This window comes from Lynx rufus, unplaced genomic scaffold (assembly GCF_022079265.1).
Source record: "Lynx rufus isolate CCGP_SWC_20201006 ecotype Redwood Valley unplaced genomic scaffold, mLynRuf1.p SCAF_9, whole genome shotgun sequence".
Classification (NCBI taxonomy): domain Eukaryota; kingdom Metazoa; phylum Chordata; class Mammalia; order Carnivora; family Felidae; genus Lynx; species Lynx rufus.
Window position 1 is genome coordinate 109,613,702 of NW_025814897.1, and position 18,046 is coordinate 109,631,747.

Consider the following 18,046-nt stretch of genomic DNA (forward strand, 5'->3'; position numbering starts at 1 on the left):
TGTGCTAATAAATGAAAGAAGCCAGTCACAAAAGACCACATGTCGTATGATTCCATTTATATGAAATGTCCATGATAGGTAGGTACATTGATAGAGTCAGAAAGTAAATTAGTGGTTGCCTGGGGTTGGGGGTAGAGGGGAAGAAGATTAGTAGGGCGACAGCTAAAGAGTATCGGGTTTCTTTTTGTGGTGATGAAAATGCTGTAGAACTTATTGTGGTAATGTTTGCACAACTCTGAATACACTAAAAGCTATTGAAATGTACACTTTAAATGGGTGACTTGTATAGTATTTGAATTCTATCCCAATAAAATTGTTTAAAAAAAAACATGCCATCTTCTTACTAAATTGTTTTTGTTTTGGAAAAGACCTTTTTCATTAAAAAATGTTTTTATGTAAACATGTGAAAGGTTTATTATTTTTAAGTGAATTAAAACATTTTTATTATATTTTTAAAATTTATTATTTATTTGAGAGAAAGAGAGCACGAGCAGGAGGGGCAGAGGGAGAGAGAGAGAGAATCCAAGCATGCCCCTGCGCTGTTAGTGTGAGCCTGATGCAGGGCTTGAACTCATGAACCAAGAGATCATACCCGAGCTGAAACCAAGAGTCGGACACTTAACCAGCTGAACCACCCAAGCACCCCTATACATATTTTTAAATGTCTCAGTTTAAATTCCTAATATGGTAAATACTGATAGTTGTACCTACATAAACAAAAGCTACTTGGGTGTATAATTTTTGTGTGTGGGGCTTGATCTCATGGTTCGTGAGTTCGTGACCTAAGCCGAAACCAAGGGTCCCAACTCTATAAATTTTTTTTAATGTTGATTTATTATTGAGAGAGAGACACAGAGCACGAGCAGGGGAAGAGCAGAGATGGGGGGAGACACAGAATCTGAAGCAGGCTTCAGGCTCTGAGCTGTCAGCAGAGAGCCCGATGCAGGGCTCGAACCCATAAACCGCGACATCATGACCTGAGCCGAAGTCGGACACTTAACCAACTGAGCCACCCAGGTGCCCCTCTACCTATTTTCTCAAAATATTACTACAGGACTCTTAAAATTTTAGGTGACCATTCATGAATAATTTTGCATTTAAAAAGGAAACATTTAAAACACTAGGAACCCAGGTTCCTGGGTGGCTCAGTTAGTTGAGTGTCCGACTTGATTTCGGCTCCCGTCATGATCCCAGGGTTGTGGTATCGAGCCCCACATCAGGTTCTGCACTGAGCGTGGAGCCTGCTTAAGATTCTTTCTCTCTCTCCCTCTGCCCCTCTCCCCCACTCACACACACTCTCTCTCAAATAAAAAATAAAAAAAAACAGGAACCTAATTTTTAATGCAGTAATAATACTCATTAATGGGTATTTTTATGCACTATAAGTAATGATATTGTAGTATCAGATATAAATTGTCTTCTATACTGCAAATGAAGATGTACTGTTATATAGCTTAAAGATGATATGTAAAGGTACGAAAGATAATTCTGAAATTGGACCCAAGTAGGTAGTGCCCTAGGCCCTGGAAGAAGCAAGTACTGTGGCCCATGAAGAGCAAATCTTTGGAGAAGGATGAGAAAGATGAGAAGAGTAGTGCACCATGTTTTGAAAGCACCAGTGCTCACTGTGATCCCGGGACTGCCCTGTACTCTATGTCCTGTTACCTGCACACACAGATTGGTTTTAACAGGTTTGCAATTCAGATAATGCAATTGGGATAGAAAGTTTTACAAGTATTTATAGCACATATTTGGATAGTGAGAGTTCAAATAATAAGGGCTGTTGCTATTGGAAGGAGATATGTCCTGTGGGGAAATAAATAAGATAAAGGGATCTAGCATGCCAGAGGTGAGAGAAGTTAGGGTGGTCAGGGTAGGCCTCATTGAGACATGACATTTATGCAAAGACTTTGAAGGTGAAAGGAGGGAGCCATGCAATATCTGGAGAAAGAGCATTCTAGGCAGAGGGAAAAGGCAAAGCAAAGCCCTAAGGCAGGAATGTTTCTGACAGAACCAAGAGGAAGGAAGTGGTGGCCAGTGAGGCTGGAGAGGAACAAAAGCAGAAGGAGGTGAGGTCAAAGAAGTAAGGCATAGTGGGGGTGCTTGGGTGGCTCAGTCAGTTAAGCGTCCAACTTCAGCTCAGGTCATGATCTCAAGGTTCGTGAGTTCGAGCCCTGCATCGGGCTCTCTGCAATCAGCATGGAGCCCACGTCGGATCCTCTCTTTCTCTTCCCCTCTACCACTTGTGTTCTCTCTCTCTCTCTCTCTCTCTCTCTCTCTCTCTCTCTCAAAAATAAATAAACATTAAAAAAAAAAGAAGTAAGGGAGGAACAGGATATGTGCAGATAATTACAAAGTCTCTGGCTTTCGATCTGTGTGAATTGGAGGGTTTTGAACAAAGAAGTGATGGGATCACTGTGGCTGTTGTAGAGAGAAGAGACTGTAGGTAGGGAAGAGGAATCAGGAAGACCAGTTTGTTAATAGGCCATAACAGTGGTTGAGGCAAGAGATGAGGGTAGCACCAGATTGTTTTCTTTTCTTTTTAAAGTTTATTTAAGCAATCTCTGCACCCAACATGGTGCTTGAAGTCACAACCCCAAGATCAAGAACGACATGCTCTACAGAATGAGCCAGGCAGACACCCTGCCAGAGCTTTTCCCTAAACAACTAGCGGGTGGAAATGCCATTAAGTGAGATGGAGAAGACTGGCTGAAGCAGGTTCAAGGGAAAGATCCAAAACTCAGCTTATCGTGTTATGTCTGAGATGCCTATTAAACATGCAGGAGGAGATGTTGAATAGATAATTGAATATATGGGTTTAGAGTCCAGGAGAGAGGTCTGGGATAGAGAGATAATTTGGAGAGTATATTTAATTAAGACCTTAAGATTGGATGAGATAATTAGGAGTGGAGTGAGTGACTGCAGAGAAGAGAACAAGTCTAAGGATTAAGGCCCCAGGCACTCCAGCATTAGGAAGTCAGAGAGGAGAGGAAGGACCGGAAATGGAAGCCAAGAGAGAGCAGCCAGAGGATAAGAGGAAATCAAAGAGAGTATGGGATCCTGGAAGCCAGATGAAGGAAGTGTTGCTGGAAGTCAAGAGTGACTATCAAAAGGCGCAGATAAGCCCAAGGAGATGCGAATGGGTCATCAGGTTCTTTAAAGTGAAGGTTATTTGAGACCTTGTCAGTAGCATTTTTGGCGGGATGGTGGAGATAGGAAGGTTGACTGGAATGCATTTACAAGAAAAATGAAAGCAGAGGACTTCAGGAGAGCAAAAATAGACAGCTCTTGAGTTTGCTAAGGGAAGGCGAGATAGGGGTTGGTAGGCAGCAGGGCACATGGTGACAAGAGAGGGTTTTTTGGGGTTGTTGTTTTGTTTTAAGATCAGAGAGATAACAACATGTTTGCTAATAGAAATGATCCAGAATAAAGAGGCAGGTTGATTATGTAGGACCTGAAAGACTGGGTAGAAGAGCATCTGAGCAGGTGAGGAGGGATGAGCTCTGGTGCCCAAGTGCATTGGTTGACTTTAGATGGGAGTAGGGCCTGGGGCGCCTGGGTGGCGCAGTCGGTTAAGCGTCCGACTTCAGCCAGGTCACGATCTCGCGGTCCGTGAGTTCGAGCCCTGCGTCGGGCTCTGGGCTGATGGCTCGGAGCCTGGAGCCTGTTTCCGATGCTGTGTCTCCCTCTCTCTCTGCCCCTCCCCCGTTCATGCTCTGTCTCTCTCTGTCCCAAAAATAAATAAAAACGTTGAAAAAAAAAAATTTTTAAAAGATGGGAGTAGGGCCTCCATCTGTGTAACAGGAGGGTCGGAGGGGACATGAGCACAAATGTGCTAAGTAGGTAAGTGTGCTGGGAGTTGTGGGAGCCCTTTTCCTAGTGCTTCCATCTTCTCAGCTAAGTAGGAATAAAGGTTATCAACTAAAGTGAGGAGAGGTTAGGAGGTGTTAGGGGTTTGAGGAAAAATGCATCATCAAGCAGAGCAGAAAAGGGGAAAGACTTGGGAAAATACAGAGTAATTGCCAGACTGTCTTGTCAGCCCACTACAGATTCGGGGACATGTATTAAAGACAGACCAGGCCGCCTGATTATATGATTCCTTCTGGGCATGTTCAGCTAGTGCAGTTGGACTTCAACAGAGTTGTAATTTACCAAATGACTATGGCAGACTAGCAACAGAGTGTGTGCAAGAACATGTTTATTTATAAAGATTGACTGTGGCATTTAAGCTGGGTAAGGAGGAAAGAGGGACAGCAGGGCCATGAGGAAAATTGAAACAATGGATCTTTGGATCATAGGCCCTGGCAGAAGAATTATTGTTGACAGACCAGAGAGAATGAGCTGAAAAGATAGGTGTAATCAGAGAGTGGGGTACATGAAACTGAGGTTAGATATTGCTTGTAATTATTGGTAATGATAAGATTCAGCATGTGATCATGTGGGTGAGTAGCTAAGACAAGTGTGAGGACAAGATCATTGAAAGAGAGGGATTATGAGATTGAGGCAGCCAAGGTGTTGGAAGGAGCATATATTGAAACCATAGAGACTTATGGCTGAGATAGTACCGGGGAAAGGAACAGTGAGTGAGGAGCTGAAATCAAGAAATAAGCAGAAATGACTACAGTTAAAGATCCCAGCCACAGCAGGGAATAGAGGGTGGTATGAACTGAGGGTATCAATTCAGAATAGGGTTTTTGGCGAGGTGGAAGGGAGAATGTTCTAGAGCTGGTGATGAAAATAAGGAGGACATCTTCCTCATCTCCAAGCCAAGTGTGCGCATTATAGGAGAAAAGCAGCCACCGTTTGAGAGAACTACCCAAGAAGCATGACTTCAGTGGAGATGAGGTTTCAGCTAGAACAGTGTTTCTCAGCAGCAGCACTCTAGACATTTGGGCCAGATCATTGTGTTGTGGGGTCTGCTCTGTACATCATAGGATGGTCAGCAACAACCTTGACCTCTACGCTCTAGAAATACCTCACATACACACAGATACCACCCCAGTTATAACAACCAAAAATATCTCTAAATATTACCAAATGTTTCCTACCTTTTGTTGAAACCACCACTATATATATATAAGCCACATTCTGAATTCTCTCAGCATTTCTGAGATTCATTTTACAGAGATTTTAAAAATCAATGAACTCAGGTGAAAACTTTGTCAAGATTCTTGTTTGTAATAGCGGTTACTACAAAAAGTGTTTTCTAACAGACAAGGCAGAATTTCCTTTGTTATTTTAATTGGTATTCTATTCTAGTTACAAAACTATTCTAATTACAATTCTATTCTAGTTACAAAAACATTCTGAAATATTGTATTTAGATTTTCCTTCCTGCATTAAGCAAAATTTGCATTTTGTAAAAGCAAAAGTTAGGAGTGCTTGGGTGGCTCAGTTGGTTAAGTGTCCCCACCTGAGCTCAGCTCATGATCTCACAGTTCACGAGTTCTAGCTCCACATTGGGCTCTCTGCTGTCAGCACAGCTCATATGCTCGCTCTCTCTCTCTCTCGCTCTCGCTCTCTCTCTCTCAAAAATAAATAAAAATATTTTTTAAAAATTAGAAACGGAGGGACGCCTAGGTGGCTCAGTCTAATTAAAAATAATTAGAAATGGATAAGAAACCTAAATATAAAAACTAAAATTATAAAAATTTTTTTTAAAAAAATTTTAATGTTTATTTTTGAGAGAGAGTGACAGAGTGTGAGTGTAGGAGGGTTAGAGAGAGAGGGAGATGCAGAATCTGAAGCAGGTTACGGGCTCTGAGCTGTCAGCATAGAGCCCAACACAGGGCTCGAACCCATGGACCGCGAGATCATGACCTGAGCCGAAGTCAGAGGCTTAACCAACTGAGCCACCCAGTGCCCCAAAATTATAAAATTTCTACAAGGAAGCAGCAGAATATCTGCTCCAACATGGCAGAGTAACTTCACAGTCTTGGAGTAGGCAAAGATCTTTTAGATAGGAGCCAGAATGCATTAACCATTAAATAATAAAGTAGACTTGGTCAAAATTAAATACTTCATCCAAAGATACCATTAATAAACTGAATAGACAAGAAAATAATTTACAATACATATGTCTGACAAGTGACTTGTATAAATTAAAAAACTCTTACAACTCAAAAACAAGATAAAAAAACCTGGATGAAAATGTTTGACCAGGCACCTCATAGAGATTTACATGGAGATTTACAAATGATCAATAAACTAATGAAAATGTGCTTAATAGTATTAGTCATCAGGGAAATGCAAATTGTAACCACAGTGCTATTCCACTGTGCGTACCCATTAGAATCCATGAATCAAGACCTGATCGCACCAACTGCTAGTGAAGATAAGGAGCAACTGGGGCTTTTAGACACTGCTGCTGGGGTGGGAATGGTACCAACACTTTGGAAACTGGTCTGGCAGTTTCTCATAAAGTTAAGCATACATCTACCCTAAGACCCAGCAATTCCTTTCTTAGGTGTTTGCCCTAGAAAAAGTAACACATATGTCTATAAAGACTTCTAACAAGAATGGCAGCTTTGGCCATAGTAGCCAAAAACTAGAAACAACACAAATGTGAATGTTCAGCAACAGTAGAATAGAATTCTATTCGGCAATAAAAAGGAATGAACTGCTAATATATGCAACACCCTGTATGAACCTCAAAGATGATGTTTGAAGAAGCCCAACCAGAATAGCGCATACCGTATGACCCCATTTATACGGAATGTTAGAATCGGTAAAACTAACCTATGGTGAAAGAAGTCAGAACAGTGCTTGCCTCTGAGAGAGCAGTGTAGGATTGTCTGGGCAGGATCACAGAGTTTTTCTGGAGCGATAGAAATGTACGTCTTTTTTCTTTTTAATTTTTAATTTTATTTTAGAGAGAGTATGAGCCAGGGAGTGGGGGGAGAGAAAGAGAGAGAGGGAGAGAGAGAGAGGGAGCGAGAGAGAATCTCAAGCAGGATCCATGCTCAGCATAGAGCCCAACATGGGGCTCAGTCTCACAACCCTGGGATCATGACCTGAGCCAAAATCAGGAGTCAGACACTCAACCGACTGAGCCGCCCAGGCACTCCGGAAATGTTGCATATCTTGAGGCAGATGTGGGTTACGTAGGTATATGCATTTATCAACTCATTGATCCTGTGTGTTCAAGATCTAGACATTTCACGGTTTTTAAATCTCAATTTTTTTTTGAAAAAGTAATTTATACAAATTTATTGGCATTCCTCAGGCCCTCCTGCTGATCTCTTTCTACACTTTAGGAATAGTTGGGCCCAACTTTAGAGCTAAAAATGCTGGGGTATCTAACCCATTCTTAGGCTGGAAGAGGTGGAGCTGAAAGGAGAGGTTCCTGGGAAAACATTAAGCGGGGACCTAAAAGGGGAGTGCCTTAGCTGTGTGCAGAAGCACAAATGAGCATCCAAGAAGAGAAAGAAAAAGCATGTGAAAAGGCAAGACAGTGCAAGTGAAGTGTCAATTTGCAAGGAAGAAGGGAGGCTGAGGTGAGCATGGTGCTGCTACCTGCCTGACTCTTCTGGGGAATGTTGGAAAAGTCACGTCCAGAAATAAACCACTTTTATGTGAAAATCTTTTATGAACATACAACATAATACATGTAAAATCATACTTCTGGGGGCGCCTGGGTGGCGCAGTCGGTTGAGCGTCCGACTTCAGCCAGGTCACGATCTCGCGGTCCGTGAGTTCGAGCCCCGCGTCGGGCTCTGGACGGATGGCTCGGAGCCTGGAGCGTGTTTCCGATTCTGTGTCTCCCTCTGTCTCTGCCCCTCCCCCGTTCATGCTCTGTCTCTCTCTGTCCCAAAAATAAATAAAAACGTTGAAAAAAAAAATATTTAAAAAAAAATAAAAAAAAAATCATACTTTTGGTATGGCTTGATTTTAATGAGGATAATAAAAACCGATAAAATATTTGGTAAGAATGTTTGTAGAGTTTAAAAGTTGTTTGCAAACTTAGTATTTCTTTTGGTCTGATTTTTGATGACACAGATTTGACCTTTTTTTTTTTTTTTTTTTTTTTTTTTTTTTTTTGGTTTCAGGGTTCAAAAAGGATTCTTCGCTCCAACGAGATCATCCTTCCAGCTAGTGGACTTGTGGAAACAGAACTCCAATTAACCTTCTCCCTTCAGGTGAGAAGCTACTGAATCTCTAGTCCCCAGGTAGTCCTGCAGTCTGGAGATTTTTCTATCCCAGAGCAGCCACAGCCCAATGAATGAAAGTTACCCAATGAATTGAGCTTCTGTGGCTAGCCTGGAGGGCTGAAGCAGTCACTCAGCCAGCCACAGTGAGGATGCTGAGACCCGAGTTCTTTTTTTTCCCTTTCCTTGGATAAGGCTGTTGGTCCCCCACCCAATCTCGCTCAGCCCCGTTACCTCTCCTTAGTAATCTGCAGCACACACTCCAGCTGAGTGTGTCCCCTTCAGTCTCATTCTGCCCCCATGTTGTAATCTCAATTCCTTCCCTTCTCCTTATGCCTCTTTAGTATGTCTCTCTCTCTCATCACAATCCCAGGATCCCAAATTGAAGCATATGGAGAAAACATTTGATCACTTGGCAAAGAAAGAGGCAAAGTTCTGAACACGTGTGTACCACAGAGCTACAGAATGGAAATGAGGCACCAAGGAGAATCGAAGCCTCAGCGGCAACTTAATGGTGTCTCCTTCACCCCTGATTCCCCCCACGCAGCCCCCTTGTACAGACAGGAGATAGTGAAGCACGGAAGGATTGCATATCCTCCAACAGGACGAGAACCCAAGGGCCCTGGAGCTCATTAACGATGCTTGACTCTTTTGTACTTGGCAGTACCCTCATTTCCTGAAGCGAGATGCCAACAAGCTACAGATCATGTTGCAAAGGAGAAAGCGTTACAAGAACCGGACCATCTTGGGGTATAAGACCCTGGCTGTGGGACTTATCAACATGGCAGAGGTGAGGGGGCACAGTCTCCAGTCTTTAAGTCCGAGAGTTTGTGAGGCACACCAGGCCCAGCCAGTTGAGCCTGCTAGCAAATGATTTTGCCAGCCTAGTGGCTGGGTGTTTCATTTTATTTTACAAGTTAATTCTGTTTTTGGAAATTCAGGATATCCCAAGTAATTGTTCTTTTTTTTTTTTTTTTTAATTTTTTTTTAACGTTTTTATTTTTGAGACAGAGAGAGACAGAGCATGAATGGGGGAGAGGCAGAGAGAGAAGGAGACACAGAATCCGAAGCAGGGGCTCAAACTCACGGACCGTGAGATTGTGACCTGAGCTGAAGTCAGACGCTTAACCGACTGAGCCACCCAGGCGCCCCAGTAATTGTTGTTTTTATCCCAAGTAATTTCTCCCTCACAAAATGTTTTTCTTTAAGTTTCAAAGAAAATTCAAACTTACAGAAAAATTTTAAGAGTAGTGTAAAGAATGCCCATATACCCTGCACTCAGATTCTTCAGTGCTAACATATTACCACATTTGCCTTATTTTTCTCTCTATATATGAACATTTATGCATATTATTTTCTTTTCTGAACCACTGAGAGTAAGTTGCAGACATGATGCCCTACTACACGTTAATGCCGTACTATGTTCATTTCTTAAAACTGAGAATACTCTCCTGTGTAGTCAGCATCATGCCCGCCGTAAAGGTCAGGACATCAACACGGATATAGGATCATCATCCAGCCCGCGGCCCCCGCTCAGATTGTGCCAAGTGTCTCGATAATATCCATTACAGGCCCAGGATTTAATCTGGGATGGTGTTCATCTAATTGTCTTGCCTTTTTAGTCTCCTTCAACTTTCAACAGTCCCTCAGATTTTCCTTGTCTTTCATTCCTTTGACTTTTTTTTTAATCTTTTTTTTTTTTTAATGTCTTTTTATTTTTGAGACAGAGAGAGACAGAGCATGAGTGGGGGAGGGGCAGAGAGAGAGGGAGACACAGAATCAGAAGCAGGCTCCAGGCTCCGAGCTGTCAGCCCAGAGCCTGACGCGGGGCTCGAACTCACGGACCTCGAGATCGTGACCTGAGCTGAAGTCGGACGCTCAACCGACTGAGCCACCCAGGCGCCCCCCTTTGACTTTTTTTAAGAGTACAGGCTAGAGGCACCTGGGTGGCTCCGTCAGTTGGGTGTCCAACTTCAGCTCAGGTCATGATCTCACGGCTCGTGACTTTGAGCCTCACGTCAGGCTCTCTGCCATCAGCACAGAGCCCGCTTCAGATCCTCTCTCCCTCTCAATAAATAAACTTAGGGAAGGGAAGGAAGGAAGGAAGGAAGGAAGGAAAAAAAAAAGAGTACAGGCTAGTTACCTCGTTGAATGTTCCTCAGTTTGGGTTTGTCTGATGTTTTCTGAAGATTAGATTCAGCTTATGCATTTTTGGCAGAACTACCACAGAAGTAATGCCGTGTTCTTCTAAGTGCTACACAGGCAATGCTCCACGTCGATTTGTTCCATTTCTGGCGAGGTTAGCTTTTATTGCTTGGTTAAGATGATGTCTGCCAGGATTTCCAACCTAAATTAACATTTTTTTTGTATTTCCCAATTTAAAACAATATTTTATAGGGAGATGTTTTGAGACAGTGTAACAAACCTTTTTTCTCATCATATCTTCAACTAGTTTTAGCATCTATTAGTGATTCTTGCCTGGATCAATTATTACTTTGGTGCTTGCCAGTGAATTTCTAATCCCATCATTCCTGCTGTATATATTAATTCACTTTCTATTGTAAGGCAGAGCTTTCTCTTCTTCCCCATTTATTGATCATTTCACTTATATGTATTAGTTATGGACCTGTGGATTCCTGTTTGCTTCAGTGGGGTTCAATCTGTTACTATCTTTTTTTTTTTTTCATGCTTAAATTATCTCAGATTTGGCCAGTGGGAACCCCTCCAAGCTAGTCCCTATATCTTTTTTGATATGTGCCATCATTCTTTATACACTTCTTTACTTTCTGGTACAAAATAGCATCTTGTACTTTCCCTGACCCAGCCTTGGAGTGAACTGATTCTCCAAAGAGTCCTGGTTCCTTTTGGCGGAGAATAGTATTTAGAAACCATTGGTTTCTAAATGGGTTCCATGACTATTAAGAGTTATTTTCCTAGCTGGAGTGTCATTGCTTCTACTCCCCCTGAACAGACAGAGCTAGGAAATGTATCTGCATATGTGCTTATGCTCTCATACATACATACATACATACATACACACCACACACATGTCATACCTGTTTCCCTGTCTGTCTGTCTGTCTGATCATGAGCTCACACATTCCAATCAATTCCAACCCAACACCATTGGGCTTATGCTTGCCTTACCCCTGTCCATTGTTCTGATTCCCTCCTCCAGCAGGATGAAAGCAGGCTCCCATTATCTTCAATATGTTTGCTCATTTGTGTAGTTCCCTTATGTGCCAGATAAATCCTCTTAACCCTGACAAAGGGGAAAAAAGGGGGGCCACATTTTATTTTTTTATTATTTATTTTAAACTGAAGCAATGCTTTATTGCAACGATAAAGCACCAATTCAGTAAGGCATTGATACATGGAGATTCAAACAAATGTCTCTGAACAGAGATGTAGCAAGACTGCTTTTTCAAGTTCTAAAAAACAGGTTCTCAAATCAAAAATCAAAGCATCGGAGCAATCAAAAAAATAATACACCATCATGAAGAATATATATTTATAAATATTTATACTAGTAACAAGGCTTTTGGATCTATAACTTTTGGCAAATTCCTTCAGAAAAAAATTAGTGTAGATACCAACCATAAAGTGAAAAAGTGTTTTCTTCCGTGGAAACAAAGAGCCAATTTGAGAGTAAATCTATACAGAAAATACCATTATCCCCGGTGAAAAAAGCTGAATATGGATGGATATCTCCAAGACACAACAGATTTTCTCTTTTCAGAGGTTCCACCTGTAGGGGCCATGAAGCATGTTCATTTCAAACATCACAGTATAGCCCAGCAAAACCTTGGGGCGCCTGGGTGGCTCTGTCGGTTGAGCGTCCGACTTCAGCTCAGGTCATGATCTCGCGGTTCGTGAGTTCAAGCCCCACATCGGGCTCTGTGCTGACAGCTCAGAGCCTGGAGCCTGTTTCAGATTCTGTGTCTCCCTCTCTGTCTCTGACCCTCCCCCACTCCTGCTCTGTCTCTCTCTGTCTCTCAAAAATAAATAAATGTTAAAAAGAACTTTAAAAAAAAAAAAAACCTTAATAAGGTCAAGTGGAGGAGCCTCTATAAAAAGTAGTGTCAACAATTCCATCCAAATAATACAAGCTCTAAGAAAAAGAGGAATTCAAGGGAGACAGCAGTCTCTCTTTTTCCCCTTTCCAAGTTTTCTTGTTTTTAATCTCCCTACATCTGAAACCAAAAGATCATTCAATTCAATCCTTTTTCAAAGATTTTGGAAAAGCAGTCTGTGAAGAAAATCCCTTTAGTGGGGAGGGAGGTCCAGTCATGTCCAAGATGACTCTCTTTGACAAGCTCCACAAGGAAAACCATCCTGTCCACAAGTTATCCTTGTTCCTCCTGGTTGAATTCAGGTCAGCTGATGGATTGCCTAGTTCGCCCAAGACATTTCATTTGACTGAAATTCTTCACATCTACACATGTATGTATTCTGTTTACAAAGTTTCATCACATGAGGGGTGCCTGGGTGGCTCAGTCAGTTGAGCGTCCAGCTCTTGATTTCGGCTCAGGTCAGATCCCAGGGTCGTGGGATCAAGGTCTGCATCAGTCTTCTCACTGAGCATGGAGCCTGTTTGAGATTCTTGCTCTCTCTCTCTCTCTCTCTCTGTTGCTCTACCCCACTCACGCTCTATCCAAAAAATAAACAAATATTTTTTTTTAAGTTTTATCACATGAAACTAAATTATGTCAGTATGTTTTTTGAGGTCTAAGACCCCAGTTTGTACTATGAAGAGTTGTTCTTTAAATGCTTTGTGGGGCGCCTGGGTGGCGCAGTCGGTTGAGCGTCCGACTTCAGCCAGGTCACAATCTCGCGGTCCGTGAGTTCGAGCCCCACGTCAGGCTCTGGGCTGATGGCTCAGAACCTGGAGCCTATTTCCGATTCTGTGTCTCCCTCTCTCTCTGCCCCTCCCCCGTTCATGCTCTGTCTCTCTCTGTCCCAAAAATAAATAAACGTTGAAAAAAAAATTTTTTTTTTTAAAAATAAATGCTTTGTCAGCAGAGGTTTTACATGATACTGGTAGATTTTCTTGTTTATTTTTTTTTTAATTTTTTTTAACATTTATTTATTTTTGAGAGAGAGAGAGAGAGACAGAGGATTAATGGGGGAGGGTCAGAGAGAGAAGACACAGAATCTGAAACAGGCTCCAGGCTCTGAGCTGTCAGCACAGAGCCCGACGCGGGGCTCGAACTCACGGACTGCAAGATCATGACCTGAGCCGAAGTCGGACGCTCAACCAACTGAGCCACCCAGGCACCCCGATACTGGTAGATTTTGAGAGCAGGCCCCCCTTTTAAAAACTGAAGTCCTATCAGTACATCATTTCTTGTCATCAGTAGCAGGGATTTTCCATCAATTTCCTGTTCCCAGAAAGCACTAGTTTGCTCCTCAAATCCTGCTGTTTGGAAATAGTTGACGACGTGCATGACGTCAGGATCTAGTGGCCTCCCATTCTTCCATTCTCATGAAACACCCTGCATGGCTGGCATGGATCTTCCCCCTGTGCAGAGCTCTGCGGCTGCCATGCTCCCAGCTCCTGTGTAGCTGGCCCACAGTCAGTTTTTGTTTTTTTTAATTTTTTTTTTTTTAATTTTTTTTTTCAACGTTTATTTATTTTTGGGACAGAGAGAGACAGAGCATGAACGGGGGAGGGGCAGAGAGAGAGGGAGACACAGAATCGGAAACAGGCTCCAGGCTCCGAGCCATCAGCCCAGAGCCCGACGCGGGGCTCGAACTCACGGACCGCGAGATCGTGACCTGGCTGAAGTCGGACGCTTAACCGACTGCGCCACCCAGGCGCCCCCACAGTCAGTTTTAAAACTTAGGTCTGGGGGCATCTGGGTGACTCCGTCAGTTAAACGCCCAGCCCTTGGTTTCAGCTCAGATCATGATCTCACAGTTCATGAGTTCGAGCCCCACATCAGGCTCTGTACTGATGGTATGAAGCCTGCTTGGGATTCTTTCTCTCTCTCTCTGCCCCTCCCCTGCTCACTCACTCTTTCTCTCTCTCAAAATAAATAAATAAACTTAAAAAAAAACAAAAACTTATGTCTGTGCTTTAGTACATTAAATAGGAAAGTTTTTGTGACCTTAATAAATAGAATATATGAGATCGTGGCAGCCCATCTATCTTTCCTCTTCAGGTTTTGAATCAGTATGAGGGACTATGGGGAGTGAAGTATTATGGATGCCATATTTCCCCACCTGTGTTTTCTCAGGTACTATAGATCGTTTTTCCCATTGCCAGACACAGGTGATCACCATCTGCAGGCCGGCCCCAGCCTGGAGAACTAGTTCTCTGTCAAGGACTAAAACTAAAATGTAGTCCCAGAGATTAGCCATCATTTTCAGGCTCGAGCCTCGATTTTCTTTTAAGCACAAGGCCTGACCAGTGACTGGCACTTCTAGAGATAATTTTCAAGTAAGAGTTTGAAGGCAATGGGAGAAAAGTAGGCCTGGATTTGAAAGATAGTGAGAAAGAAAATGTATTAGCAGAATGTCATTCCCATCGGCTTGCACATCCATTTGGATTTATCAAAATGGACAACTCACCTCCCCTAGTAAGGCATTTGCATTACTGCCCTGTGGTCTCAGGTGATGCAGCACCCTAATGAAGGCGCTCTGGTGCTTGGCCTGCACAGTAACGTGAAGGATGTCTCTGTGCCTGTGGCAGAAATAAAGATCTACTCTCTGTCCAGCCAGCCCATTGACCATGAAGGAATCAAATCCAAGCTGTCTGGTAAGATGTATGTGGTATCTGGAGGCCCTGTGGGTCAAGAACAAGCCCATCACCTGTTCCCCATCCTGGGAAAGCTGAACTTGATGGGGCCTAAAATGTTCTTGTGAAAGAGAAGTTTAGAGATCCCTCAAAATAAAACATGGCTTACCATGGCTGTGGCCCTCTCTCCCCCAGACCTATTTCCGCCTGACGAGAGCCCTGATTCCAGCCAACCAAATTCTCTTAGGCCAGATCTTCACACTTCAAGGTTGTCTTACTAAGGTGTCTCTTTCCAGATCGTTCTCCTGATATTGACAATTATTCTGAGGAAGAGGAGGAGAGTTTCTCATCAGAACAGGAAGGCAGTGATGATCCATTGCACGGGCAGGTAACTTTCCACAGCCCCTCACATGTAGTGTCTCGAGAAATAATTCCAGACCCTCCTGGGGTTTCCTAACTTCATTCCATGCCTTTCCCCACTTAGGACCTGTTTTATGAAGATGAGGATCTACGGAAAGTAAAGAAGACCCGGAGGAAACTAACCTCAACCTCTGCCATCACAAGGGTGAGCCTCGAAGGTCTGGGGAATGTTTACCTGAGATTTTCCATTTGGAGGTAGGATGAGAGTGGTATATTGAAACCTCCTGGAGTCTTTTTAAAAATCTGCACATGGCCATTCCCTGAAGGTTCTGGTATACCCCTCTATCTCCTCCTCCTCCCCCACCCCACCCCACCCCCACCACTACCTAATTAAAAGTCACTGTTGTAGAGAAGCAGTGTTACTTATGGGAGTGTGTTATATTTTTCAGGTTATGTCAGGATAGAAAATAGGTTGAGAAACCCTGTTTTAGACTTTAGAGCAGAAAATGCTTTATCGAGAAGCAGAACACCTCAGACACCCCATGTTCCCTCTCAAGGAGGTTACTTCAAATTACGTCCTGCCTGCCACATAGACAGACCCAGTCTTCTCCAGGGGTATCAAATTTTTAATCATTTTAACCCAGAAATAATAAGCTAGTGCTTAGAACTGTAAGCAATTGGTAAGGTCTAATCCCATTGGATATAGTTGGAGAGATACAGACATACAGATATAGATATACAGGTATTCTCTCTCTCTCTCTCTCTCTCTCTCTCTCTCTCTCTCTCTCTCTCTCTCTCACACACACACACACACACACACATATACACACACACACACACTGGATATATATACATTGGATATATTTGGATCCTTAATGGATCCATAACCTTAGAGGCCAAATGCCTTTGAATTGTGTCTCCTACATAAGATTCCTCAAGAGTCACTATTTTGGTGAAATTAAGAGTCCTGGACTGAGACACTTAATACCTGGATTTCTAGGTTAACCTTGGTGGTTGTTTTTTTTTTTAATTTAATTTAATTTCCAGTATAGTTAACATACTGTTACATTAGTTTCAGGTGTACAGCATGGTAATTCAACAATTCTCTAAATTACTCAGAGTTCATCATGATAAGTGTACTCTTAATCCCCTTCACCTATTTCAGCCATCCCCCACCCACCTTCCCACTGGTAACCAGCAGTTTATTCTATAGCTATAGTTAAGAGTCTGTTTCTTGGTCTAAGTTAACTTTGACTGATTCTGGAGTTCCTGTGCTAAAGTGTGGGAGAGTCAAAGTGCTAGAAACTCAGTTTCATTTTTCCTGACACATCCTGATTCTCTAGTACAGAGCTAGCCTAGGGACCCCAAGAACAGAGATTCCTATCACCTTCAGGAATGAACTAAATGTAGGCCAGACCTTCCAGATGTGTTGTATCTAAACCTGGCATTCACCATGAAACAACACTGTCATCTCCATGCCTCCTGAGGTATCATTGGGCTTAAATGTAAATTCTCAAGACTATGGTCTTGATTTCCCCCGTTGAATAATGACTAGAGAGTGTGAGAACTGCTTCATTGTCCTCAGGTATCTAATCCTTGATTGGCACTCCAAAATGACCTGGATAAGGCATGTCCCCAGAGCCTTAGACATCTTGTATCGTTGTACTCACAATGGGAAGAGACTGGAGGATCACTCTGTGTTGTACCTCCTTCTGTTAAGTTTTTCTTTTTCCTGCTCTGTAACCAAAGAGAAGTCCTACTTTCTTCCCATAGGATGCCTCCTGGAGCTTTATAAATCCCCTCTCCCTGTGGTCTCCTATGAACCAGCTTTACCCTGTTATATGACCAGAGTTCAGTGCTCCTATTAATAGCCTCTACCTCAAAGGTTGTTCTTTGTTTTTATTTTTTTATTTTTTTTTATTTTTTTTAGCTCCAGGCACTTTCCAGTCAGATTACCAGAGACTTAGTAACAGTTCTTTAGTTTCTGTCTCCTTTTGTACACATGTATTCTTCTCTCCCTACCAAGAATACTTTGTTCTAGACACACTAATTGACTTGCTGTTTGTTTGTTTTTTCTCTGCTGTGGATGCCCTTTCTACCTTTGGAGCCCCTGCTTTTTCTTGAAGGCCTGGCTCAGCCTTACTTGCAAGTTAGTCTCTTCCGTCCCCAGGTGGCAAGTCTATCATTCAGTCAGGAAGTACTTAAGACCCCAAGCTCATCACTGTGCCTGGAGTTTGAGACATTGAGATAGGAAAGGGCTCGTCCATACCATCAAGGAGGTCACAGTGTCTAGACACAAACGACGTCTAAACAAGTGGCTGCGACATAGTAGAGTAGGGGCTAGAAGATAGAGTTTGGTGTAAGGGACAGCGATGGCACTAAGGGGAAAGTGACCGACTCTGAGCAGAAGTGCCAAGAGAGCTTCACAGACCGGATGCAGAGAGATGGGTTTCTAAGGATAAACAGAGATTCGCCAAGTGGATTGGGGGAGAATGTTTAGTCAGGGCAGAAGGTACCGTGTGTAAAGGCCCAGAGGGGTACAGCAGCATGCCATTCCTTACAGAACTATAAGCAGTTTCCACTTGAATGGTGGTGTGGGGTGTTGGTTGGTGATGTGAGGTTAGAGACCGGCAGAGCAGCCTTCAGACAGAGTAACATTAGATTTGCATTTGTGATAATCACTATGGACTCTGGAGAGAACAAGACTGGAAACTGGCCGGGAGCGTGAGGGTTGGGGGAGTGTCGGTCAAAGGCCATTGCGGTGATCCCACAGAGTTGTGGGGACAAAAAGGCCTTGAGGA

The 18,046-nt window shown here is 42.9% G+C and overlaps 1 protein-coding gene across 4 annotated transcripts in view; it reads left to right on the forward strand.

Annotated features, from left to right (window-relative positions):
• The window catches only part of PACS1 (phosphofurin acidic cluster sorting protein 1), a 155,726-nt gene that overhangs the window by 115,930 nt on the left and 21,750 nt on the right, over positions 1-18,046 (forward strand). For all 4 annotated transcript variants that reach the window (XM_047071024.1, XM_047071021.1, XM_047071022.1 and 1 more), the window contains exons 3-7: positions 8,049-8,138; positions 8,812-8,937; positions 14,762-14,906; positions 15,182-15,273; positions 15,370-15,450. In XM_047071024.1, coding sequence (XP_046926980.1) covers positions 8,049-8,138; positions 8,812-8,937; positions 14,762-14,906; positions 15,182-15,273; positions 15,370-15,450 — 534 coding nt within the window. The remainder of the gene's footprint in view (positions 1-8,048; positions 8,139-8,811; positions 8,938-14,761; positions 14,907-15,181; positions 15,274-15,369; positions 15,451-18,046) is intronic.